General features: G+C 51.5%; 8 protein-coding genes across 11 annotated transcripts; 3 read left to right on the top strand and 5 right to left on the bottom strand.

Moving 5' to 3' along the window:
* Positions 1-64: 64 nt before the first annotated feature.
* On the bottom strand, positions 65-2,012 carry AAFC00_001714 (uncharacterized protein; the record flags this gene model as incomplete). Its single annotated transcript, XM_069340935.1, has 3 exons — positions 65-365; positions 422-1,634; positions 1,931-2,012. The coding sequence occupies 3 exons, from the start codon at positions 2,010-2,012 to the stop codon at positions 65-67; spliced, it is 1,596 nt and encodes a 531-aa protein (XP_069204450.1).
* Positions 2,013-3,978: 1,966 nt separating this feature from the next.
* Positions 3,979-6,107, top strand: AAFC00_001713 (uncharacterized protein; the record flags this gene model as incomplete). Its single annotated transcript, XM_069340934.1, has 3 exons — positions 3,979-4,259; positions 4,456-5,159; positions 5,251-6,107. The coding sequence occupies 3 exons, from the start codon at positions 3,979-3,981 to the stop codon at positions 6,105-6,107; spliced, it is 1,842 nt and encodes a 613-aa protein (XP_069204449.1).
* A 274-nt stretch (positions 6,108-6,381) lies between these two features.
* AAFC00_001712 (uncharacterized protein) lies at positions 6,382-7,791 on the bottom strand (the record flags this gene model as incomplete). The annotated part of the gene is made up of 1 exon (XM_069340933.1): positions 6,382-7,791. One exon carries the CDS (start codon positions 7,789-7,791, stop codon positions 6,382-6,384), a length of 1,410 nt encoding a protein of 469 aa, XP_069204448.1.
* A 402-nt stretch (positions 7,792-8,193) lies between these two features.
* Positions 8,194-10,046, top strand: AAFC00_001711 (uncharacterized protein; the record flags this gene model as incomplete). The annotated part of the gene is made up of 3 exons (XM_069340932.1): positions 8,194-8,368; positions 8,425-9,455; positions 9,516-10,046. The coding sequence occupies 3 exons, from the start codon at positions 8,194-8,196 to the stop codon at positions 10,044-10,046; spliced, it is 1,737 nt and encodes a 578-aa protein (XP_069204447.1).
* Positions 10,047-10,336: 290 nt separating this feature from the next.
* AAFC00_001710 (uncharacterized protein) lies at positions 10,337-11,530 on the bottom strand (the record flags this gene model as incomplete). The annotated part of the gene is made up of 9 exons (XM_069340931.1): positions 10,337-10,450; positions 10,516-10,602; positions 10,676-10,860; positions 10,921-10,977; positions 11,035-11,090; positions 11,145-11,172; positions 11,224-11,243; positions 11,295-11,388; positions 11,446-11,530. The coding sequence occupies 9 exons, from the start codon at positions 11,528-11,530 to the stop codon at positions 10,337-10,339; spliced, it is 726 nt and encodes a 241-aa protein (XP_069204446.1).
* Positions 11,531-16,533: 5,003 nt separating this feature from the next.
* Positions 16,534-17,746, top strand: AAFC00_001709 (uncharacterized protein; the record flags this gene model as incomplete). 3 transcript variants are annotated; one of them, XM_069340930.1, is made up of 6 exons in its annotated part: positions 16,534-16,671; positions 16,729-16,770; positions 16,829-16,895; positions 16,950-17,394; positions 17,522-17,562; positions 17,625-17,746. In XM_069340930.1, 6 exons carry the CDS (start codon positions 16,534-16,536, stop codon positions 17,744-17,746), a joined length of 855 nt encoding a protein of 284 aa, XP_069204445.1. The 3 variants fall into 3 exon arrangements, with proteins under 3 accessions (XP_069204445.1, XP_069204444.1, XP_069204443.1); XM_069340929.1 differs by having other exon boundaries at positions 16,950-17,463; positions 17,525-17,562; XM_069340928.1 differs by having other exon boundaries at positions 16,950-17,463.
* Positions 17,747-20,132: 2,386 nt separating this feature from the next.
* On the bottom strand, positions 20,133-21,371 carry AAFC00_001708 (uncharacterized protein; the record flags this gene model as incomplete). Its single annotated transcript, XM_069340926.1, has 1 exon — positions 20,133-21,371. One exon carries the CDS (start codon positions 21,369-21,371, stop codon positions 20,133-20,135), a length of 1,239 nt encoding a protein of 412 aa, XP_069204442.1.
* A 1,632-nt stretch (positions 21,372-23,003) lies between these two features.
* On the bottom strand, positions 23,004-24,502 carry AAFC00_001707 (uncharacterized protein; the record flags this gene model as incomplete). 2 transcript variants are annotated; one of them, XM_069340924.1, is made up of 5 exons in its annotated part: positions 23,004-23,099; positions 23,148-23,227; positions 23,284-23,760; positions 23,816-24,122; positions 24,179-24,502. In XM_069340924.1, the coding sequence occupies 5 exons, from the start codon at positions 24,500-24,502 to the stop codon at positions 23,004-23,006; spliced, it is 1,284 nt and encodes a 427-aa protein (XP_069204440.1). The 2 variants fall into 2 exon arrangements, with proteins under 2 accessions (XP_069204440.1, XP_069204441.1); XM_069340925.1 differs by having other exon boundaries at positions 24,179-24,406.
* Between the last annotated feature and the right edge of the window lie 212 nt (positions 24,503-24,714).

Genomic DNA, 24,714 nt, shown 5'->3' with positions numbered 1-24,714 from the left:
ATCTGTCCTGATATCGAGCCGGCGCGTGGTGGCCAGACTGCTGGCTTCCGTACCCGCCGGTTGGTCACCTTCTCATGTTTGCCTGGGGCATGCCTTGCTGCATACTCTGCATCATGCCATATGGGTTGGCGAACTGATGTGGCTCTCCAGCAATGTTCTGCATTGCCATGCCGCTTATGCCTTGGGCTTGTGATACTGGACACTCTTTGTGTGCCAGAAGAAGCGTCTTGAGCCCAACAATCTCCTCGCGAAGCTGCGTCACCGTCGCTGCGAGGGCGTCGTTCTCCGTCGAGAAGATCTCGACCTTTTGCTGTAGATTCGCAAGCCATTGCTTCTTGCGTTGACGACATTTGAGTGCCGCAACCCTGCGATCGAAATTAGCAATCTATGAAAGGCAAAAGAATGCTCGCACACAACGTACCTGTTTCGCTCCAAGAAGTTCTTGCGCTTCTCTTCGTCCGTCATTTTCTTACCATCAGCACCAAGCTTGTTCTCATCATCGTCGTCCGAGTCCATTTCATCCTCAGGCATGTTCATGCCACCATGGTTGCCCTTCTGCCTCTTGTTGGGCCCCTTGGCTGGAGTGTCCTCGGCCTTTCTGCGTCCATTGTTGGGCGCTTTGACACTCGAGCCTTTCTTGCCGCCTTTCCGGGCTGCAGGCTTAGTGTCTTCACTGTGCCCACTTTCGGAGAAGTCGCCCTGCTCGTTTTGCGTCGATCCAGACATGTTGCTTGTCACCGAGTTCTTGGCCGCACGATTTGCCATATGGGGCGAGTTTTCGTGAGACTGCTGTCCCATCTGGTTTGACATGTGCGAGTTGTTACCCATGTAGCTCATCTGAGGCTGTTGAGGAGGAGGGGGATAGGACTGGGGTTGACCAGGGTTTCTCCTAGCCTGGGCCAGTAGATAAAGTCCATTTGCAGCATCATTGGCGTCGTGCTGCTCAAAGGAATCATTCTCCCGTTGCGGACCGAATCCTTTACTGTCGAGATTGGGCTGGATGTTGGGGTCCTGAGGCTGAGAAGTGGGCTGAGGCATCGTGTAGGTGTTACCACCCTGGCTGGCTGCACGCGCGTGCATCGCCGTTCGGTGGAAGTCGAGGGTTCCCGGCGTTGCACCACCACTCTGGATAGCGTTGAATATGGCCTGAGAATTAGGACTGGGCTGCGGGAACATAGACCCGCCCCCGCCAGGAGTGAGCCCTGTACGGAGCGACGATTCGTTGGGCGTTGGAAAACTTCCAGCAAAGTGATCGTTGCTGAAGTAATCGTTGCCGCCAGTCGGTCCTGTCAGCATTGCAGGACTTAGCGGGCCTGACCGGAGAGAGCCTGCCCAACCTGGAGTGTTGCCTGGTAGTAAAGGCGCTGGTGAGGTCAAACTTGTTACGCCGGGCAACTGAGTCTTTCCTGGAGTCTCGACTGGGTTGCCAAATGCGTTCTCGAAGGGGTTAGGTTCCTTTGCGAGATGAGTTCCGTGGTTTGTCGCGAAATAATCCGAGCCCTCTGTTCCGTTTTGCGATGGTCGTGGGGGTGGAGCAAGAGGCGCATTGGTTGTTGATGGCGTTGCGTCCTTTTGATCGGTACCAGACTTGGAGTCCTCAGGCTGCCTGATGATAGGGAGCGGCTGTTCTTGGTCTGCTTCAACATTAGCACTTTGCTTCGTCGAATTGATTAGATGCCATCGCTCGGCAACGAGTACCTGAGCGCACCAGCTGATAATGACAATGAGCGCGTTTGTTACAACGCGACGGGAGATGACGCTGCGGATGATGGTGATGGGGTTTGTGATGACGAAATGTGATGGTACAGATGGAGAAACAGTATGACGCACGAATGGCGGCGGCGGCGACGGCGACGACGACAGCAACATGTAACAACAAATTCCAGAACAATACAATAAGCTTGCAAGATTAGAAACGATTAGTACATACCTGGTTCACTTTTCAGTTGGCTCTTAATGTCCTTTGGAGGAGACATTGTGCTCTGAGTTGGTCGAGATGCAACATCTGCCATGACGTCTGACGTATGGCCGTAACGCAATGTAAGTCCTGCAGATCCCGCTACTTCCTCTGTTCTGTCGACCTTTCAAGTTTCGCTCAACTCTCGCGAAACCACAAACCGCAATACTCGACTGAAATTTATAACAGTGATTCAAAACGAATCAATTTCGAGTCTCAGCTGATAGATAACACTGTCAGTTATGTTACAAGAGTAGGTCGCGCACCCAAATACACAATCTCCTTCGACGCTTCGATTTCGTCTGCTTCCGGGTGGCAAATTTGTAATGACTTACCGACGGCACAAATCTCACTTTCGTATGGCTGCAATGCTAGCAGTGATGGCTATTCACTCGCCTTGTTTGCCTGGTCGTTCGAACGATATCTATCGCTTTCGCAATGATATCCTTCGAAATGCGAGTACTGTATCTCCCGAGGGTGAAAACACGTCGAAATGTGACCACGTGCAATGCAATGATGACGCAAGAAGAGACCACAGAAGAGCCTTCAAAGCGCGTGATTTTAGGCGTTGAAATGCAGTATATTCGGTATGCTGTTTAAAATCGATGGGTACACTGATACCACTCACGCGTAACCGGGGTTCTGATACCGAGCTGTGCGCGCTCAAGTATGATGTCGCAAGAAGTCAAGAGACACAGAAATGACGGAGGTGCTCGTAGGAATCAATGACATAACGCGTGGCTGAAATATAATCTGCAGGGAGGTGTCGGATTATTATTCGACCGTGGGCCGATTGGGTTTTCACAAAGATCGTACCCAGGAGACGGCACGCCATACAGCAACTTTACCTTTCACAGCTAGCCTTGCCAAGGTCGTGCTCTATATCAATCTAAATGTGTGAGACAGTCCACCTCGGTATATTGTATACGTGTTACTGAACTGCACTCGATGGAAGTTGAGACTATCTAGGTATCCATGCAATACTGGAGGAACCGCACAACAGAGCAGTGCTGAGTTGGCAACTGTCCTGCACGAGTGCCAAAGCAAAGCACTCTGGAGAGGAACCTGGGGAAGAAACAGGCGGTGTTCGATAGCCATTTTTCGGAAAAGCCGGACAGGCGGCGGCCCCGCTGTAAGATGACAAAGCATCGCTGGCCGGCGGCCTGGAAAGCATGGATGCCTCACCAGATATGACATTGCTAAGTTCATTGAGTCAATGACCACTTTGGAATCCTGCCTCAGACACGCCTCTGTATCCCCAGCATCTTGCACGGATAGTTCGCTTCAAGAAGACGCAACTGATTTATGTACTATACTTGTGATGTACCGATCATCGGTTGTGTAAGCCCAGTGCGATATAATTACAGTAGAGTATCTCGCGGTACAGTGGCTTATTGAAAGCAGTACCTGTAGTACAGCTGCAGGACATACAATACGCACACAGGATCAGATGGTTAACTCATCTCATAGCACGGCACTGCATTGGCACACGCGAACAGTACGTAGAGTACCTATATAGGTAGCCTTGCTGTATGTACATGTTGCGACGTCAAGTTGGCTGCTGACTCGGCTCTTCCCCATAAACCTTGGAAGTCTTTTTGTGACTGCAGTTTATTGTAACTTGTCCCAACTCCCTATTGTCCTGTGATCGAAGAATAGGAGTCTGCCTTATCATTCGACAATTGTCTTCATTGATTCTATTGTCTCTCCAATCCTCGATTACAATACCGCAGAATAAGTCTGACTAACTACAATACCATACAACCAGATTCTCTGGTATTTATTGGTGCTGCCGCTTTATACAACTACCACCACCCATTCTCCTTTGGCGAATTCCTCATAGTATCACTGGCGCGTCTATACAATCTTTGCATACCCAGGAGATACTTGACGAAACACCACCTTCTTCTTCTTCTTCTTCTTCTTCTTCTTCTTCTTCTTCTTCTTCTTCTTCTTCTTCTTCTTCTTCTTCTTCTTCTTCTTCTTCTTCTTCTTTGCTACCCACTGAACACTAGCCCGTCATGTCTGACAACGAATTGGATGCCGAGCTTCTAGCTCTCGCTGGTGACGACAGCTCCGGCGACGAGGACGTTGAGCAACCATCGAGTCGCGCCAGGTCTCCTTCTCACGACAATGCAGGACAAGGCGCCAAGTCCAGGCAGAAATCACCACCTGCACGCGGCACGGCGCAGAAGGTCAAGCGAGGAGCGCGAGGATCCGGTGCAAGACAGCGCAATGGCAGGAGGGGAGATGATTCGGACTCACAGGATGAGAGTGATGGACACGAGTTGGAAGGTGAAGGGTAAGGCGCCCACGCATCTACAGTCAGGGCACTGCACCACTGCAGTCCAGGCACCCAGGCCTTCCATCAGCATCTGCACCCCTCCTTCTCTCCCTTCCCCCACTTTCTCGCACCTTCTTCAAAACACACTCTAGACTCGCTCTCCGTCATGGCTTCATCCTCGTCGGGACATGATAGTTGACATTTGGATCTACAGATCGTCCCCTAATTCACCCGACACCCTTGGATCCGCGGCGATGGACGAATCCGACTCCGACACTTCTCCTGGAGACATCGACAATGATGCGCCACTTTATCCCATCGAGGGCAAGTTCCGCTCCGAAGCCGATCGCAGCACCATCATGGCCATGACCGAGATTGAGAGGGAGGAGATTCTTGCCGAGCGTGCTCACCAGGTCGAGAAGAGAGCGCAGGACCAGCAACTGAAGCGCATTCTCCAACAACGTCGCCGCGAGGAAGCTGCGCAACAGAAGAGCCGAAAACGCAGTGGAGAGGCCGCTGGCATCACCGATGATTCTCGTGCATCCAGGGCAAAGCGCAGTCTCAATCCGGCATTGGACAAATACAAAGAGCAGAGGCAGCTGAAGAGCGACCAAAAGGCCAGGGGCGAAGAGAGACGACGAGACCTGCCCTCCCCTTCGCGAGACCACGTCGATTCGGACCGCGACGCTGACGGCGAGAGCGAAGTTGAGTGGGACGATGTCAAGCCCACCCGCACTCGCGAAGAGCCCCTTCCTGACCTTAGGGACTTCGAGCGTGTTCGTGTTGGTCGTTCCAACTTCGCCAAGGTCTGCCTCTACCCAACCTTTGAGTCTGCCATCAAGGGCTGCTTCTGCCGTGTAAGTATAGGCATCAACAAGGAAAGCGGTGAACCGCAGTATAGAATGGCGCAGATCAAAGGTACGCACTCATCCTCTCCTGCCTGTCTTGTCTGATCGGACTCTTGTCCCACGATCGAGCCTTGCTCGCTCACATGTCTGACGTGTATCAGGTTTCCTTGAAGTCAAGCCTTATCACATGGAAGGTCCGCACGGAAAGCCCTTCGCCATTGACCAACGCGTCATCCTCGCACACGGCAAGCAGGAGAAGGACTGGCCTTTCACCGCCTGTTCCGACTCAAGATTTACCCCTTCGGAATTCGAGCGTTACAAGCAGGCTCTTGCGACTGATAATCTCCGTCTTCCTCAAAAGCGCTTCCTCAACGCAAAGCTCGACGACATTCACGCCTTGCTCGACCACAACTGGACGGAACAAGACATCCAGAACAAGATCAACCGCGGAGCAGCGTTGAACGCAAAATACGCCAAGAACGGCCGAGAGGCCATCGTCAGGCGTCGCGATGAAGCTGCCGCCAGAGGCGACGATATGGCACTTGCCAGACTCAACCAGGAGTTAACCGCCATGGATGGTGGTGCATCTGGGAAGATGACGACTGGCTCCAAATCGAACGGTACAATCAAAGGCACGGTTCAGCAGGAGCGTCTGGCCGCACTCAATAAAGCGAATCGAAAGGCCAACAGTGAGGAGGTCCGCAAAGCTCAAATTGCCGAGAAGCGCGCCCAGCAAAAAGCCAGAGACGAGGCTATCGCCAAAGCAAGAAAGCGTGAGGCAGACGCCGCCGAGGCAGCAAAGAACAAGCTCCTTCATCCCAACGACGATCTCTTTGGCGACGCCAGCGACATCAGTCGTACGGGTACTCCCTTGAACGGAAGCGGAACTCCTGAAATAGGCACACCTGGCACCAGTACGCCCGCCAATGGGGCGAAGAAAGTGGGCATCTTCAGGAAGAAGGCAATGGACGACGAAGTGATGGGCTCGATAGATCTCGGGATCGATATCGACATATAGGGGGTAATGGAGCAGAACGGAAAGGACAATCCGGGGAGCGGTAATGCTGCCGCCTTTTCGATTTATTGTGCCCTCCATCGCATACTAAGCACACGATCAGATGTGTTTTTCGCACTACTTTTCAGCTGCCGTAAAAGAGAGCATAAAGTCAAATGGGGACTCTGTCGGCAGCTCCATTGCATTTCAGAAGCGTCACGTAACATCCCAAAGTTGCGCTGCGCCATGAAAGATCATCTGAATCATTCTAGTCCGTCTCTGCACGTATCATGCTATGCTATTGACTCGAGGAATTCGAAGCGCCACCCAGCAGAGCTTCATGTTCGCGATCATTGAAATGATGCTCAGATGTAGTAAAGAACCTTGTGAGGCGTCCAAACCTTCCAAGTCGCAACTGTTGCATCCGGTGCGGTACCTGTAGTCCCCAATGCCAGACCATACCAGCAATGAAGCCCACAGCATCGTTCTTGAAAGCCAAGCACCCAGCGACGGTGACAAGCAAAACAGCCCAGCGATCCCTGCGCTCCTGCTCGCCAGGTCGTCTATGCCTCTTGTCTCTATCGTCGTCATCAGACTCCTCATTCTCCTGCTCCGCCTCCTCCCACAGATCCTGCGTTTCCTCCACCGACTGGCCCACTTTAGCCAACTCGATGCCAGCGGCAATGACCATGATGCCCAACAGACTCTTGGGGAATCGCTGTAAGAGAGGAATGATGCTCTCGCCTGCCACGAGACCTAAAAGCACCTTGACGGCACCGAGGATAATGACCGACGCCCCCGAGCGCGCTCCGAAGCGGTATTGCCCAGCCAGGCCGCCCGAGCCGTGGCACACGGGCATGGCGCCGAACCAGCACCCGATCAGGTTCGCGAGACCGACCGAGAAACCCAGGGATGTCAGCGATGGAGGCGCGGGGAAGGTCGGGAATAGAGATGCCGAGAGCGAGGTCACGGCCAGGATGCTGTTTAGTGTGGTGAGTGGGAGTTGAGGGAGACCTGCCTCGAGAGCGCTTTGTCGGAAGATGGGCCACGAGGGCACGGTGACTTCTGGATGCCATGCTTGCCAGCCGCTGGTCGCGCTGCTGTCATTGGGAGAGGCACTGGGTCGTATTCCCGCGAGGATCAGACCGAAGACGAAGACGATGAGTGCGTAGGGTATTCGAGGGGCTAGTGTAGCGAATAGTAAAAATGCAAACGCTCCGCATGCCCAACACCAGTTGTCGGACCAGTATGGTCCAATCCATGATAGCGGCTTGAGCAGCGATGTGCCACCTGCTATGACGAGGCTGAGTCCAGCGCCTGTCTGTATGCCTCGAATCACTGGGACTGGGACCAGTCGTCCGAAGCAGCGTAGGAGTCCAGACGCACTCAGTAAGAGAACAACACCACCTACGAACAACCCCGCGCCAACATTTTGTTCTTTGGTGTAGGACTGGCTGATGGCTACCGCGGCAATAGCTTTCATGGGCTGGACAGGCAGTGGGATGCCGAAGACCACTCCGGTGATGATGTTGGCTAGTCCTGAGAAGACCAAGGTAGCCGGTAGAGAAATAGAACCCGTAAGAGTCAGTGCGATCAGAAGTGGTAGCAGTGTGCCTAGATCACCCAGTGCTCCTGAGAGTTCAGACAGAGGGTGTTCCTTGAGTTTTTGCCAATTCGAGGCATTTATTCGTCGTAGTTGAGTCCTCATTATGAGAGACCACGATAGGATATCAGAGGGGGTATGATTGGGTAAAGATATCGCAGGCCTCGCTAGGAATAAAGGTTACCATGAGGGGATTTGACAATTCTTCGAAGATGATCAGTTGCCCGTGTTATGTACAATAGGTCGCTATATCATGGCCAACTGCTATGTACTTATTGCCGGTCACGAGGCCAACCACAGAGAGTGTTGTGCAGTGAGCGGTGTACGTCTGTGGAGCCCAAGCTGCAGTACAAAGTCCGGAAGTGGTTTGACGTCAAACCGAGTGTCGGCTTGCGAAGCGACGCGGTCAACGCGTCCATGACCATCGAAGATAAACCTCGATTCAGTCCACGCTGGTGTATGTTTACTCTGATGACGTTGACATTTTGTGATCAATAGCACTTCCATATGGCTATCAGTCCGTCGTATCTGCTCTCGTCGCAGCCAGGTGGCGACCCAGAACCTCTGTCACAACTTAGCGAGGTCGCGTCAGTAAGCAAGAATCAAAGACGATATCGTCCTGCTCGTCCTCTTCCATACGAGTTGAATCAGCACTGTGTCACGTTCATAGAAGAAGAATTATGTACAGTCATTCTCTATTCATGAAGTATTTACTGGGAAGTCTCTAATAATGAGCAGACTCCCAAGCCTTTTCTCTTTTATTGAACCTTCTGCTTGCCGGTGCGGATATTGATGATGATGATGATGATGACAATAAACAACCTCTCCACGCTTATGTGCCTTCATCACAAATCATCGCTCTTGCAGCGACGTTGATCGTGCATCCCTCGGTGACAAACCGTGCTCGTTCTCAAGAACAGTCACAAGCATCGAACGATGCACTATTCTATCTGAACCATCTGAGAGCACTCGTGGGTCCTGCTTGTCCTCACTTCGCCGCGTCTTTTGACTTTGGAGCGACGAGTCAGACGCGTCAGGGACGGCGACGGACTCATCAACAGGATGCGCACGATGAGGACGACGATCATGGCAGCCTCCGTATCGGTCTTGCAAATCATGCTTCTCTGTGGAGTGCAGCAGAGGACTTCTGGCAAGTCGTCGGGTGGGCGTTCAACACCTCGACATGTTTTCCGGAACGATGGGAGAGATGGAAACTGTGGCTCACCTTCATGCTTGATGTCATGGAAGACGATCTAGAGGCTAGCATATCTGCATCTGAAAGCCAAGCAGACAGCGAGTCGAAGAATGAAAAGCTAAGGTCCGCGTCCGATTCCAGTACGTCGAGTACGCTGTTAGCTGTCTACCTACGCACAGCAGGAGAAGGCCGAACGGGCAAACGGAAAATCATGCGAGCGATCTTAGCAGACGGTACGAAGAAAAATACGGCCGGATTCGGCGAAGTCTGGAAGAACGAGACCAAAGGCGTGAATCTGCCAAAGGAAGAGTTCACGTCCAAGAGACAAAGACTCAATGTCGCAGAAGGTGATTTCGGCGACTACCTCGATGTGGACGATGACGACGACGACGAGGGGCAAGATGAAAAAAGCAACACCCTAGCACCTCCCCTGCAGTCTGCTTCCGCGACACGAAAGCGGACTCTCTCGGACTCGTCTCCCACAAAGACTGATGCTGCAGACGCATCCACCAGTACAAGCAATGAATTTGGTGGTATAGAGTCAATCCTACTACGGCAGCGATTCATGGCACTGGTAACATTCCCTCCATAACAAAGCTCTATCACCACGCACGCAGACTGACAATTCCCCCAGCTAGTCAAACTCAGCTCGTACGACAGATCAGCATTCCTGGATACAGACAGCCTACTAGATCTCTACACCGAGTCTCTCCGACCTTTACCACTACGGATTTTCGTCCAGTTCACACTGCCCACCACGCCATACCTAGAGCCTCACGCTCAAGCTACATTGAACCAGACTCTGCTCCAACCCCTCATCTCGTCCGACGCGCCCACGTTCAAGGCGATGACTATGACGCAGGAAGCATTCGAGAAGCATTACTTGCCCTTCCCATCCAACTACGCCAGTCTGATCGAGAACGCACGCGTGAGTATCCTCATAGAGGGCTTACTGAGACTGCTCTTGCGCCATCTAGATCTGCAAATAAGCGTGTCGTTGAAGCGGAATCTCGAGCTGGGGATCCAGGCGCGGCGAGACAAAGCGGCCGGTTCAGGGACGAGGAGGAAGAGGGTCGAGAGGGGCGTCGAGGACCAGCACGCTGCTGAGGTTCTGGAGATGAGCGCTGCTAGGATGAGATTGCTCTTGGTGCTGATTGAGCAATGAACGTTTTGATGATATGAGTTTCAGGCACTTTCTGCAAAAGTCTGGAAATAGTAAGAGAACACACCAAAGATACGACTAGCATGATCTCCTACAGCATAATACACATATAAATTCGGCTGCAATTGAGCTGATTGCCATGAAATAACGCATGATATATATGATCAACGAATGAAAGCACGTCCAGCCCGATATCTGATGATAGGGCGACCCTGTCCAGTATCGGGCGTCAATGCAAATGGTATGATCCATATCATTTGATTTGTTTCCTGCATGCCGTAGTGCTCACTCAATTACCAGCTCACTGCCGCGAATAAGATGGCAAGCATGCACGTGAGAGTCCATCCCAGCGTGGGCAGCGTCACTTGAGGAACAGCTGCAGAAAGACTGGTGGTAGTAAAGACAAGCTATGATTGGAGTCAGCATCCTTACAGTCTGGACCGGATGAAACATTTCGCCATCTTTGACATACCTGAAATCCGATATCACTGGAATTGAAGCAATTCGACGAGTTGACCGCTGGCACATCGGCCGGGTCTGCCAACGTTACATCAGCGCACTGCAGGGAGACTCATGTCAGCACAAGGTATATATCGCCATCTGAACGCCCTGGACAGAGAGTAGATATTTACGTTGTATATCGCCGCCCCATGCTGCGCAAGTTCAATGACTTGTATCGTGAGGTTGTCACCGATGCTGAAAGTGACATTGGGCACAAGGGGCACCTGAGGCAGGCAGATCGTGCCGTCGTATTGCTGGTTTATGGGCCCTCGGATGGAGAAGGCGGGTACGACGTTATGTGACATGTTGGGTGGTGCTGGATGGAGGGTTTCAGTAGCCGCTCAACTTCTACATGTGGTTTCGTGGGCTAGCATACCGGCTTCTCCTGGTCCATTGATACCTATGTTCACGTAGAATTTGGCTTCTTGGTGTCCTGATCATGGGTCAATAACTGTTGTTGTTCCTTCGTCGTGCAGAAGTTCGGTCTTACCAGGAAACCAGCCGGGTTGTAGTGCCAACGCGCCGCCAGTGACGGGCCATAAACTCCTACACGTGAATTAGTGACATCTGCTTGATTGAGAAGACAGTGCTGGTTCTTACCGGTTGGTACTTGTGGGCATGCCACCACCTTCTTTCGTATTAGTATCTGACCTGAAAAAGATACGGATGAAATACCTACAAGGATACATCCACTGCATGCTGGAAAATGTTCATCCAGTTGGGTCTCTCATGAGCGGAATCACTACTCACCCGTATGGAAAGGTATATGAACCGTCTACATAGTTCTCCCCAAGAGCTGAAGGATCATGCTCGGGCAATGTGCCATTTGTGATCAGGTTATTTCCTGTGGCATGACTGTGAGGATCATGACTTGATCTAGGAAAGGCATCTCATCACATACCACGCCATCCAGGATATGTTATGACTGTGTGAGCACTCACAACACCCAAATTCAGTGCGAGTGACAAGCATAGAAGAAACAGCATTTTGAGAGGTTCTGTATAATAGAGCAAGAAGAAAAGCAAAACCTACAAAATGCGAGCTAGATGTAAGAAACATATGAGTGAGTCTAGCTATGCTTACCACTAGCGAATGCATACATGTATTTGTATCGTAAGCGCATGCGTGAGATGAGCTCATGCATGACCCTCTGCACCAATTGTTAGAAGACAGACTCTAGGTTGTGGAGGGCATGAGGCTGACACCACCCAATCATCGGCATTGCAGAGAGAAGATAAACCACTGATCCAAGGCTTCCTGAGCTATTTTTAGTGGACAGCGTACGACACGCGAGATTGGGGCAGCAAGATGCTCGATGGCGGGCCAGACCTGTAGCATTAGATGCTCAAGGTCTTTAATTTGCTTGGCTAAGATTGCAAGCTTCAGATTGCAAGCGTCCAGAGGTTTCACAACACAGAGACATACCACTTCAGTGTACACTGTCGCTTCATCGACTGAACAATGGGCGCTTAGATCAATTTCAGCTTTGAGACTCTATCAGTAGGTATTGATCATGGACGAAATGCCTCAATAATCCATAGTGCTTGCATTTGCGAACATGGCTGTCTACACAGTGTCTGAAGTGAGGTGTAGACTGTGGTGGAGCTCTTGGTGAAGCGGTCAATTGATTGCTACTACTGTCAGTCATCCGTTTGTCGGGACCAATACGTAGAATAGTAACAATAGAATGGTACAATGACAATAACATCAATAGAAAAAGAGTGGGTATATCAAAGTGATTACCGTTGCTGTAGACTCATTTCCTCTTCATATTCGTACCGCATCGAAAATGTTGTCTCGAAAGCAGTTGGCAAAGAACGAACAGGAGCGACGCAGGCTGGCCCTGCAACGCCAGCAGGAGGAGGCGCAGAAGCAGCAACAGAAGAAGAGAGGTAAAGAGCCACCATTGACAGAGCAGCAACCACAAGAAGAACCATCAGCAGAGCAGCAACAGCAACCACCACCACCAGCACCAGCAGAGCAGCAATCTTCAGGGAAGCAGCAGCAACAACAACAACAGAGGAAGCGAGGTAGAGAGCCACCAATAACAGAGCAGCAACCACAAGAAGAACCACCAGCAGAGCAGCAACAGCAACAACCACGACCAGCAGAGCGGCAACCCTCAGGAGAGCAGCAGCATCAGCAACCACAACAGAAATTCAACAGTGCTGGCCGCCCCATCTTCGTTCCCAAGTTTGCCCCTCTCCGTACCGTCGCACCACCTCCTCCTCCACGCCCAGTGACTTTTGCGTTCAACGCAGGCCCTAAGCCTTCCACTCTTCCAACAACGCTATTCGGCATCAGCAGCAGCAGCAGCAACAGCAGCGGCAACGGTAGCGGTAGCGGCGGCGGTCTCTTCCGTTCCTCGGCAGCTCCCGCGACTAATCCCGAAGCGTAAGTGACAGATGCGGAGGCAGATGATGTGGAGGCGGCTTCATTCCGTAATTAAATGCAATTAAGCAATGAACAACAAAGACTTGAGACACAAAGAACGCATACTGACCATGGCCTCCGTACAGGGATCAAAATCGCTCTCCTTTCCTCACCACCCACGTCGATCCTCTCATCAAAATCACCACCGATGCCATCATGGAAGAACCAAAGCTCAAGATTGCGAGTCTCGAGGCCGACTTGGTCGAGCAGAAGAAGCAGACAGACGAGGCCAACAAACGTGCTGACGGCGAGAGAGACAAGGCGGTGATTCTGGAGAAGAAGATCGACGACCTCGACAGCTCGAACAATGCCTACTATGAGCAGAATGGCGAGCTGCAGGCCCATGTCGACAGAGTCGAAGCCGAAGCGAAGAAGCTCAGGGACGAACTCACCAAGACGAAGAATGAACACGACAACACCAATTCATTGATGGAGAAGCTCCAGAAGGAGCTCGAGGAAGAGAAGGCCAAGGAGCTCCTGCCCAACAATGCTGCTCAGATCAAGAAGAACGAAGACACCATCGCTTCTCTCAAACGCGATCTAGCGACCTCACAGCAACAAGCACTGCAGATCCAGACAGAGCTAGGACGCAGTGAGAGACAACGCCACGAAGCCGGCAAACTCAGCATTGTCCTCGAACACACTTTGAAAGAGCGCGAAGATGAGACCGCACGCATCATGAACGAAGTTGGTACCCTCGAGGTGGAGCGTAACCAGCTCCTCGACATGTACGACGTCCTCAAAGAGTTCTTTGAGATTGATAACGACCTCAGTCCCGAAGCCCTTCGTGACGTCCTCTCCGAATGGCAAGAGGAACACCATGCGCCTCCGTCCAGTCTCCGTCCTCCGAAAGCCAGGAGCACTAGTCTGGCTGATGAGCTCGGTGACGACAATGACAGTTTTGATGACGAAGACGAAGAGGAAGAGGACTACGGACAAGACGAGGGTGGACTAGATGAGGCCGGTGAGGAATTTGGCGAGGGCATCAGTGAGGACATCAGCGACGAGATTGGTGAGGACCTCAGCGAAGATGTCGGCGAGGACGTCAGCGATCATGGACTTGGCCTTGTGCTCGATCACCTCCGTGCCCATGCATCTGAGTTTCCAGATGAGGCTCACGACGATGAGATCCACGCCCCAGAAAGCGAAGCAGCATTGCCAATCGCCGACACAAGTGCTCAAATCAGCGATGAGCCTACAGAGCAAGAGTTTTCGGACGATGACCCGCCAGCCGACCCAGAGACTACAGAGGACAGTCAGCCAAAGGCTGTAGAGCCAACGCCGACCGAACCGAAGCCGGCTGAGGCAGAGGAGCAGCAGCGAGAGGTGGAGCATGACGGGCATGAGCAGGAAGGCCATGAAGGATCACCACCACATCAAGCACGGCCTCAAGACCATGTGGATAACGAAAGCGGCCCCGTTCGGGAGCAGCACAGTGGAGACCAGAGTCAACAAGTCCCACAAAACCTACCACTTCAAACAGTGTTTCAGGATGGGCCGAAGGTGGAAGAAGCGAAATCGAACACCACTCGTCCCGAACCATCTTCGATCAGGGAAGCCTTGACTCCTTCGGTGCCAACATTCTGGTCCGTGGCAGCTTTGGTAATCGTCGTACTTATGCTTCTCTTTTCTACCATGAACGAGAGACGCACTTGGCTGGGGGCAAACGAGTCCACGCGCGAGTACCTGGTGTCACTTCGCGACCAAGGGGTTTGGATGTGGCCAATGAACTCTCAGAAATTCATGCAGTACTGTTTCAACCTAGAGCAATACATGGGATTCTCGAGAGGTCTTATGGGATAGGCGGAGACACGGATGAATAGTGGATGGCGTTCACTGGGTTATGAATACATAGACGGCGTCGGTTATGGCTTTTTTCTTCTACATTACCACGGTGTTCACTTGGCCATTGCCTCAGGCAACACAGCCAACGGATTTACTGGGCCTTACTTTCACAGCAGTAGCCGAGTTTCGTCTTTCGGTGAGAATGGAAGGCAACTAGCGTAGTCTTTAATGCAATATTGAGTTATAGTCAATGGGATTGGGCGTTGAATTTCGGTCTTGCTAGCTGCAGTTGACACCAATGGAGACGTGCGGGCAGCACTAGGCTACCCACAGTAGTATAGAACCCAAAGAACAATATACAGCCGCCAAGTCTCTTAGATGCTACTGCAATAATGGAGATTCGAGGTGCTAGAGTATTATGGTACGCTTGACCGATGTTGTATGCGAATGCTCGGGAAGCTTCAGGAGAAGGTAAGGCGAAGACAACGGTACTCGGCCAAAATGTAACGCGGAGAGGGTGGTAAGGTGCGCGTTGTGGTCAGGCATTGCTGCCCAACTCAAAGCTCACTTGCATACGCTGTGAGGGCTGCCACGTCAGGGTACACGACCAGGTGCGCCCAATATGTGCTGCCACGGCATGTGAGAGAAAGTACAAAACCAAATGCTTGTGACATGATTTGCCCGTGCGAACAAAAAGTGATAGAAATATGTGGAAGTGGGGCCTCACGGTCGATAAGTAGACAGACAGTTCGAGTTTCGGAGCATTCTCGAACACGACAAGATATGTAGTAGTGTTATACGTGCCCCATAAGACAGCAAGGTACCAAGCACAAGGTAAGGTAGTAGTGTAGGACCGGCATATCTTTGACATCTAGTTGGACGGTACCTGTCGAGGGGCTTGTGATTGACCTCGACCACACTACTCGTTCGGGCTCTGGATAAGGGCCCGACGGGCTTGTCAGCAGCAAGCCCCACCATCTGGATCGGCGGAGCACAAACAAGACTTGGTTCGCTCTTGCCAACTACTCTGCCATTTCAGCCTCATTCTCTACGACATTCGCTCGCCCTGGCCATTTCTGTCCATAGCCCAACCGCTGGCGTGACGAGTAAACAGTCCAATCATCACCAGAAGAGGCTTCATTTAGCGTGTCAGCTGCAGTGCACCCGACAGCCTTGTTTGTCTTTGAACCACCCCTACGTCGCATCCTTTACACTCTTTCCCTCTACGCAAAGGCCGAGGCTGCCTTCAACACCATAATCCCATCACATCACTGATTGCCAGGTGACAGCTTGCCACACAGGACTGCACTGCACTTTACCTGCTTCTTGCCCTTTTCCACTCCTGCAAGGAAGGCAAAAACAAGGCGTTTCTCCATTGTTTCTGGAAGGAGCCAAGGCCATCAGGGAAACACATTCGCACCGCTCTCTGGAAGGGAAAAAGCTGCCCAAGGCCGAACCATCCTTCCTTACCGTGGTATTTCGTGACCTCCGCAGGACTCGAGGATCATCCAGTCTGTGTATTGTGAGAGAGAATAATAGCCCTGGTTCTTACTTTTTCCACCGGTTGCCATTTCACTTGACTCTCCTTGGAAAGTGTCCTGCCCTGTCTCCTGCCTGCCTGGACCGGGAGTGATTTACTGTCACGGCCCCCAGCCCACATACTGCAGCGCGCCTCTTCCCCGCTGGCACTGACTTGACAGACCCAACCCTTGACCTTCCGGCCTGTCTTTTTACATCTACATAATAATCTACGACAAAACTGCGAGGCGCTATGACTGGAAACATTCTTCGAAACTGGTTCGTGGCCAAGGATGGAATCAGCAGAGAGGTCATCTCTGCCGACATCCAGCGATACCTAGGCAACGATGCTACTGTACGACCTGGAAAGGATAACGAGAATGGACAAGAGGTGTGACTTGCGAGGGATACAACCTTCTTTTGTTGGATGGCACTGATGAACGACCAGATTGATGGATATTGGATACGAGCATACAGGAATCTCACTACCGTACATTCTCCTTTCATTTCTTCTCCACCATTCGTCCTACTGACCAGTTCCCCCACAGGAGATGATCAACGACCTCAAAGTTGCTACTCAGAAGTGGGATAGAGAACAGCACTCATCAAGACGAGGTAGTCTGCGTGCGCGACCCTCAAGTCCCCACATTGTACCTGACTCTCCTCCAGTGACCAACTATGAGGACTCACATACCTACCGCTCATCTACACACGCCGGTTTCGGCGTAACAGCTTCCTCGCCCCAGCTCGACGGTCCCTTTCAGCCGCCCGCTTCGCGTGCCAGCATGCCTATACAAGACATGTCCAACTACGCCGACCCCAGAAACCTATACCCCGCCCACTCCCTCCCTCCACAAACAACAGGCTACGTCGACCCCGCGTCTTATGTGTCCCATCCTTCCGCAAGACAGCCCCCTCAGCCATACACTACCCAACCTGACGGCGGTTACTACGCCTCAATGCCATCGTATGCACATGAGCCGCCGCCATCTCATCTCAGGAGCTCGCCAAAGTACGGAGGACCCCAGTACAACGCTCCGTACCCACCGCCACCGGCACGGGACCCTAGGGAGGATCCAAGATACAATCCGGAATATCAGGACCAGTCGATGAGGTATAACTATCCCCCCGTCACGCAGGTCCCTAATGGAGCACCTATCTCAAGTCCCTCACAAACACCGAGGTCCGACGCCTTTCCTATCCTAGAATCCTATCTCGACTGCCACTGACCATACATGAAGTAGCTATCCTCCCCCCGTCCGCTACGATCAATACGGCCGCCGTGAGTCGCTCCTTCAACCTGAATCCCGACATGCTTGTACTGATCTGTTTTCCCGTTCACAGCTTTTCCGCCCTCACAATCCATTCCGGATCCGCCTTACCGTCAATCTCCATCCGCTGATGTATACCGGGAACGCCCCTCAGGTCATCAAGGTCCCGAACCTCGTCGGCGTCGTATCAACTAGCCACATACCATGTGCGCGTCCGGACCGGCCTCTCTTCCGGCTACACTGCTGTGTCTACGTCGTGAATGCCTTGCCGGACCATACCATCAGGACATGATATCCGAGGACGTTCACTTCCATCTGGAACTTGATCTATGATGTCTACACTATTATGGACCACCTTTGGCCTTTATGGGACCCACAGTGGATGGAGCCCCATTAATGATATTTTGCACACTTTGATCCCCCATCCATGGATGATCGTAATCACAACCGTGACCTGGAGGCTGTATTTCTAGCGGGCACTGCAGAGACACGAGTCGCTACTCGTACTTTCCCCGGAACTGACATACCTTTTTCGGCCATCCGGGAGTCTTGTCGAGATGGTGCTCAAGACATCTGCCATGGAGTCTACGGCGTTCTGCTCATCGTGATCTTTGCGTTTCATTACTAGTATCTCTTTTTTGTCATCTGGTCAGTGTCTCCTCTGGGACGGGTATCTTGTGTTTGATGTTGCCAACGGGAAGTTTTTATCTCTCCCAGGAGCAAAGCATCAGCGCCACTGATGCGGAATTATACCCGGAAGTTGTCCATGAATTTCTATGTGAGCTCTTTGGGGTACATGTTTCAGCATTGGTGTTGATGTTCCGTGGTGCATGGGGCAATTTTTTCTTTCCAAGAGAAGACAGGGCACTTGTTTTTTTGTGGCGTCTTAAATCGTGAAAGGGATGAGGAATCATTTTAACAACTGGGAAATAATCCCCGACTCTAACGCAATTTTTCTTTGCGAGAATTGGGAACGAATTATGATCAATTTGCCCGGAAATGCCTCAACTGCCAGTGGACCGCCCCTTGGTTTCTTTGTCTGACTCTCACATGCTATGTCTCTACATGGGTTTCTTTGTATTTTCTCATCGAGCTGTTTTCGGAAGGTAGGTCAGATTACCTTATGGTGTGCGCGCAAATCGTGAGTTGTGTCCCCCTGGCAGTATGGGAGGACGAGAAGCAAAACACCCCATCTATCTGATCAATCTGTCCACCAGAAAGGAAGGAGCCATCCACCAGGCTGTATCTGTTGTATCTGTGTCAAGCCTCCTAAACGCCACAGTACTCTCCTCGCTCCCTTCAAGGCATTATCCATTGCAAATCGACCATACAAAATACGCTACCTGCCTCACAATAATCTCGAGGCGACCAGGATCTTCAGTTGCATCGCACAGTCACTCTCCTTTAATATCGAGTATATCATGAACTTGACTCGCAGCAAAGAGAGCAATATATGTTTTGTAAATTCTATGATCAAGAAAGCAAAAGCAAAAGGCAAGCGTTGCCACACCGATACATGTATTCCGATGCTACACTCACTACCCATTTCTTTCCTCTGGGTTATTCGTGTAATCGAGGTGACTTTGTCTTCTTTTCCCGCCTCTCTCTTCACGTATGCGTTTTTAAGCTCTCATTCTTCTCCCGCTTGTTCGAAACATCGCCTTTGTTCCACTTGTCTCGTGCCTACGAGCTTTAAACGCTTTGGCCAGGTTTGAGGCCTTCGTCGTTTCGGGTCGTTGCTGCGAGGTCTTCAGCAAGGGTAGAGAGAGGGAAAATGGATCGCAAGCCACCAGGACGTGGACGGTACAAACTGGGTCGTTCACATCCGACTTCGGGTTGTGATGATGTTCTCCTCTCTTTTGTGTTATGGGCTCGGAGTCTCATGGTAGGTGACGTATGGTAGGGTAGAGCAGGGTGGGAAAGTGTAGGGTCGATAGAACTGGATAAGCTGTATATGATAGGATTTTGCAGCCTGCTTCGTGTTATCCGGTGTTCGACTCGGCTTATACATGGTGTATACAATTGACTGTCTTGATCATGTTTTTAGGTATATGACGTGATTCATACATGGTGTACACTTGATTTATGTTCATTGGCGAGGATGGTGATGAGCATGGTGATTACTTGCAGTGCGAGAGAGGTGCATATCGCAAGTCTGTCTGTCTGTCTGGAGAAAGACAGTGGGTGGTGTATCGCATCTCTCCATCAGAGATAGGTTAGCAGGCTATACTAGACAGAATGAGACAGGATGCAGTGGGTGCAGACCACAGATGATCACTTTCAATAACTAAAGTGGAGACTGACGCCGCGGCACAAGACTGCAGTGCATACACGAAAAGCAGAGCATTCCGAGCTAAAACGAAACATATAGGTTTGTATTGTTTTACTATGGAAGACTGGGACGAACCAATTCATGCATTCTGCCGCGACTCAGTGGAACGCCCAGGGAAAATCATCTCGGGAGTAGTGACAGTTTGAGAATTCGTCGAGTAGTAGGAAAAGAAAAGAGGAGATCAAAACACGGGGAACGACCGATGCGACTTCAAGTCAAGCTTCGAACCATTAAAAGAGACAGAAGTGTTTACTTGTGCTCTGGCTGGGCCTCCTCATAAGCAGGTGCAGCCTCGTACACAGGGAGAGGCTCCTCCGTCTGCTGCTCGAGCACGATGACGCCCTTCTCGAGGACGACGTCTTCATCGTCCTCGGCGTCGGATCCTCGCACGCTCTCGTACTCTCCGCGGGTTTGACGGCGGTATCTGATCCACATGAAAGAGACGAATCGTCCCACAGCGAGGCCGATCACACTGACGCAGAAGCCCATGACGACACCAGCGATTAAGGGCATAAGGGTCGAGACTATAGCACTAATCAAAGCCATAGCACGACGTTCATGTTCCTGGGGACGGCCGATTTGCCAGCCGTCGTGATCATGAGGGTGAGGGTGGTCGTGGTGATGCTTGGATCCCTCGCCGTCACCGAATTTGTGTCCCTCGGGACCCTCGACGAAATCCAAGTGTGGCCGGATGTGGCCGGGCATCTTGTGAGGACGAGGGCGTCCACCGCAGCGGTGAGGTGCAGCTGGGTTACCCTGCTTGAAGTGGCCGAGCTTGGACTCGATGATGTTCTTCATCTTGCACAGCGAGGCGGGCAAGTTACCGCAGCCCTTGGCCACTCCAGTTGTAGGAGGCTGCAGAGGGCGGGCATGGGGAAGAAGGTCTACATTGGGGACGTTGTTCAAGGAGATGATCATCAACGAACCGTCACCGCCTTGCAGAACCTGGATCTCGACACCGTCAACGGTGACTGGGTGTTCCTCGAGAGATATGATCTGGTAGTGGAGCTTAAGGATTCTATCGCCTGTTCCCGAGATCGGCTCTTCATCCACGGTGATGCCGGCACCAGAGATAATCATTGTATTGACCTGTTCAGGGTGGCTTTTGGCCTCGGCGATAGACAACGACTCTTTGATTCCACCAACGGTCGGGAAATCGAGAGTCTCAAGAGTCATGGGCCAAACCTGCCACTTATTGTCGATCATGAGTGCTTTGCCATCTTCTGATACAGTGAGGTTGAAGATGATATCGGTAGAACCGCCTTGAATCCAGAAAAGGTCACCATCACCATCGGCGGCTACTTTCTTCTCGCTCAACGGGAAAACGCAGTCAGGACATCCCAGCTTGATGGCCTGGGTATTGGTGTCGATGATTGTCGCTGCGACTTCTCTGTCAGGAGTCATATCGCTGCTGACGCCGGGCGGCAACAAGAAGGCACTCGTGCCTGCCGCAAGTGCGGCGATGATGCCGACTGTATGGCTCAACATGCTTCTGGGAGGTTTGAATGCACTACAGAGATGAAGACACAAATATGGTGAATATCCTAGGTGTGTTTGGATAGAATTAATCAGTTGCTACCATTACAGAGGTCGAGGCAAGGGTGTACGAGGAGGGCGTGCGTGGAAGACTACGGAGTGCTTGCGTCACCTGCATCAGGGTCCAAGGGTCACGAGCTTTGCGTTCGTCCTTATCAGTAGAGTCCTCGGTGGCCATAAGTGATGGCGAACGAAACAATTTGTCCAGCTAATCAGCGACCTGTCACGTCTCATCTGACAGCTTCGAAAATCTGCCCTGCACTGCCAATCAACGACAATCTGCTAATCCATACCCACATTTATTCAGGTGACCGTTTAGCCACCCGGGGCATGGAGGTGAAGTCGCACGCGCAGGACGATCCTCAAGGGAATCCCCTGCTTGCGTTGACCTCAGCACAGAGTTCAGCTACGTCTGGCCGATCTTACAATAATCAAACCGCTGCGCCAGCCTACTTGAGTCGTAAAAGCGACCGAGGGCCGATCCAAGGACCCACTCGCATCTTGCTCGCTCACTCCATCCTTGGTTCACTATTGCCTTCTCTGTTAATCGTGAACTCGGGTCATGTCAGTTATGACGATAACTAGATCAAACCAAGGCAGCCTTCTTAGCGATGTCATTACCAGCGTACATACTGTAGATACAATGCCAAGAGACAGGCCATGCTTTCCTTTCCTCAGAGATACAGTAGGTCACTCATCTCGAGCCTTGTCCAATTTGTGAGCGGTCTGCAAATACCCTATCCAGTAAGACTGAGCTTGGACGGCGTTGGTCAGAAACGGCCATAGCGTTGGGCTGGGCAGCCCTTTACACTTGTACCTCACCTCGCGGGCCAAGAGCCGCAAGAGCGCGCGGACTCTGGAATTTCCTAAAAAGACGCCGCTGAAGAATACCCCAGCGTTCGCGGCATATTTAGTGTTCAGCCTCTATGCATCTCTTCCGAGACCCATTAGACTTCCGGCTCCTAATTCACAAATCAGATTCCAATTTGAGGAAGCTTTCGAACACTGCTAGAAATGTGGCTGAATTCATGTTTATTCTTCTGTATCAAGATACTTGTAATGATATTGACATGTTCTTGTGACGTTCTCGACCTTCGCTGGCCTAGTCCTGAGTCGGACCCTCGGGGCTTCTATTTGATCATATGTGGCTGATTGACAGAGCGAAAGTGCTGGACAATGCTTAGTTTTGCAGGGGTAGAATTAGTAAGATTAAATGTAGACTAGTATTGGTGTGGGTATATATGAGATACAGAATTCATGATGGGACCTTGTGGCTATTTTGACATTGCGTTGCGTGAGAATATTGACCGGGCCGAATCCGATACAAATACTGGCCCAGGCTAGGTGTCTCATCTGAAACATCATGGCCAAGCTGATATGTGCAGATGCATAGCACGTAATCAATGTTATGATAGACCAGGGAGAGGGATAGTAGTGTTCTCGTCCGACGATCGAAACGACATGACTTCGTAATATCGTCCAAAGCCGGAAAGGCTGAAATGTTCTGAGTGAATATGGATAGGCATTGCCCTGACTCATGCATGGCATGATGCTGTTCGAATGGTTGGAAAGCTGTGAGGATGCTCACACAGACTCTTCGCGGCTTCCAGCACGACCCTTGTCTCGTTTTTCCCGCAGCTCTGGGCATCTTCGTCGGTGATTAATAAACCAGTTGCTGACCTGTTCCTTGTCAGTTTTGTTTTGATACGCATGTGTGGATGGAGTTACCTGTGTAAGGTTGATTCCTGCTACTGCAGCAAAGTGTCGTTTCTGTTCCTCACTAGGGTAGGGGTTCTGTAGGTTGTCGTCTGTAAAACGTTAGATCGTTGACAAGTAATGGAGTTGCTCATGCTATATGACGTACCAAACCATCGTTTCATGATTTCTGTCGATTGCTTTGGTAGATTGCTCCGCTTTCTAGATTTTCCATTCTGATAGTCGTAATGAGAAGGGACGAAAAAGGCTTGCGAATATGGGTAGGCTGCAGCGTTGTAGTTGACGGGCGTGTCGAGTCTGGGCTGGAAATGGTAGTCTTCGCGATGTACGTTGTTATGTGATGTAGGCAGTAGCGATGCGCGGTTGTGGTCTGCCGGGAATGATTGTTGTAGAGAGGCTGGATGATTGTACATAGGGTTACCATCACCGGCAACAGCGATAGATGGGCTTCGCGAATGCGTTGCATGCGAGCTGTAACCCCTGTCTCCAGGTGGTTCGTTGCGTGCCACATGGTGGAAGTGAGTATAGCTCCTGCTGGGAATATCGAACGCCTGAGCCTGCGCTGCGGGAGGGCTGACAGATAGTTGCGTACTCCTGCCACGCGCTTTGGGAGAAGCGAGGTCGCCTATAGATCCATGAGTGTTGCGTTCAGAAAAAATTAGAAGCATGTAAAGCGTTACCGGAACGTCTGTAATGGTAGACGGCGGGATTGCCGCCATTAAGAGTTGGTAGTTCAAGTTGCCGCTGGCCATCCCGATTGTGCGATGGCCCATTTATGAACGGCAAAGTGATCGATGCACGCTCAATTTCCTTTCCGTCCGCATGCTCACCATCCCAGCCAGAGTCTGTCCGTGTCCGTTTGTTAGGATACAAAGCAGACGGCTTCAGCGAAGACTGATCGTAAAGTGGCTCTCTCATCTCCAGTGGTAGAGCAGTTTTTTGATGCTGTGGAGTAGCAGGTGGGGTCCTTACGTTCTCTCCCAAGACCTAAGCACTCCGTTAGTAGCCGTCTAATTAAGTCAAGGCTCTGCATGATAGTGTACCGCGCGTAAAGAAGGCAGCGATGGCCGACATTTATCATTACCCGAGATACCGGACTGGTACCTAAGCTCATCCTCACGGACTCCAGCACTCGCAGGACTGTGGTGATAACTCCCCGGTGTGTCGGCGTTGGAGCGGGGAGTATCTATTTGGTAAGCAGAATACTGGACCGCTGGCGATTGTCCTCGCCCAGTATCGTTAGGATCGCCTCTCCCCCGCATGGCCGGCATGGGGAGCGAAGGCAATCTGACATCTCGATGTTGGGATGAGTGACCGGGCAGTTGGCTTTGATGATGGTATGGACGCATAACCGATAGGCCGTCCATGCTTGCTTGTAGTCTGATATTGTAGGACCAATCACATAAATCTGAGTCAAACCCTCGAAATGCAGCACAGTACCCGAGCTTGATATGCAATAGCAGTGAATGCCTATCAACTAGATCTGGGAAGCTGATCAGAAGAGAACCACAATAACAACATCGAGGTAGACCCATAAATCAATCTATAATCTCGTCGGGCAAGCACATATAGACTCACA

The sequence above is a fragment of the Neodothiora populina genome, assembly GCF_041146345.1.
Source record: "Neodothiora populina strain CPC 39397 chromosome Unknown canker_contig_13, whole genome shotgun sequence".
Classification (NCBI taxonomy): domain Eukaryota; kingdom Fungi; phylum Ascomycota; class Dothideomycetes; order Dothideales; family Dothioraceae; genus Neodothiora; species Neodothiora populina.
This window is presented reverse-complemented; position numbering and strand designations above follow the sequence as displayed.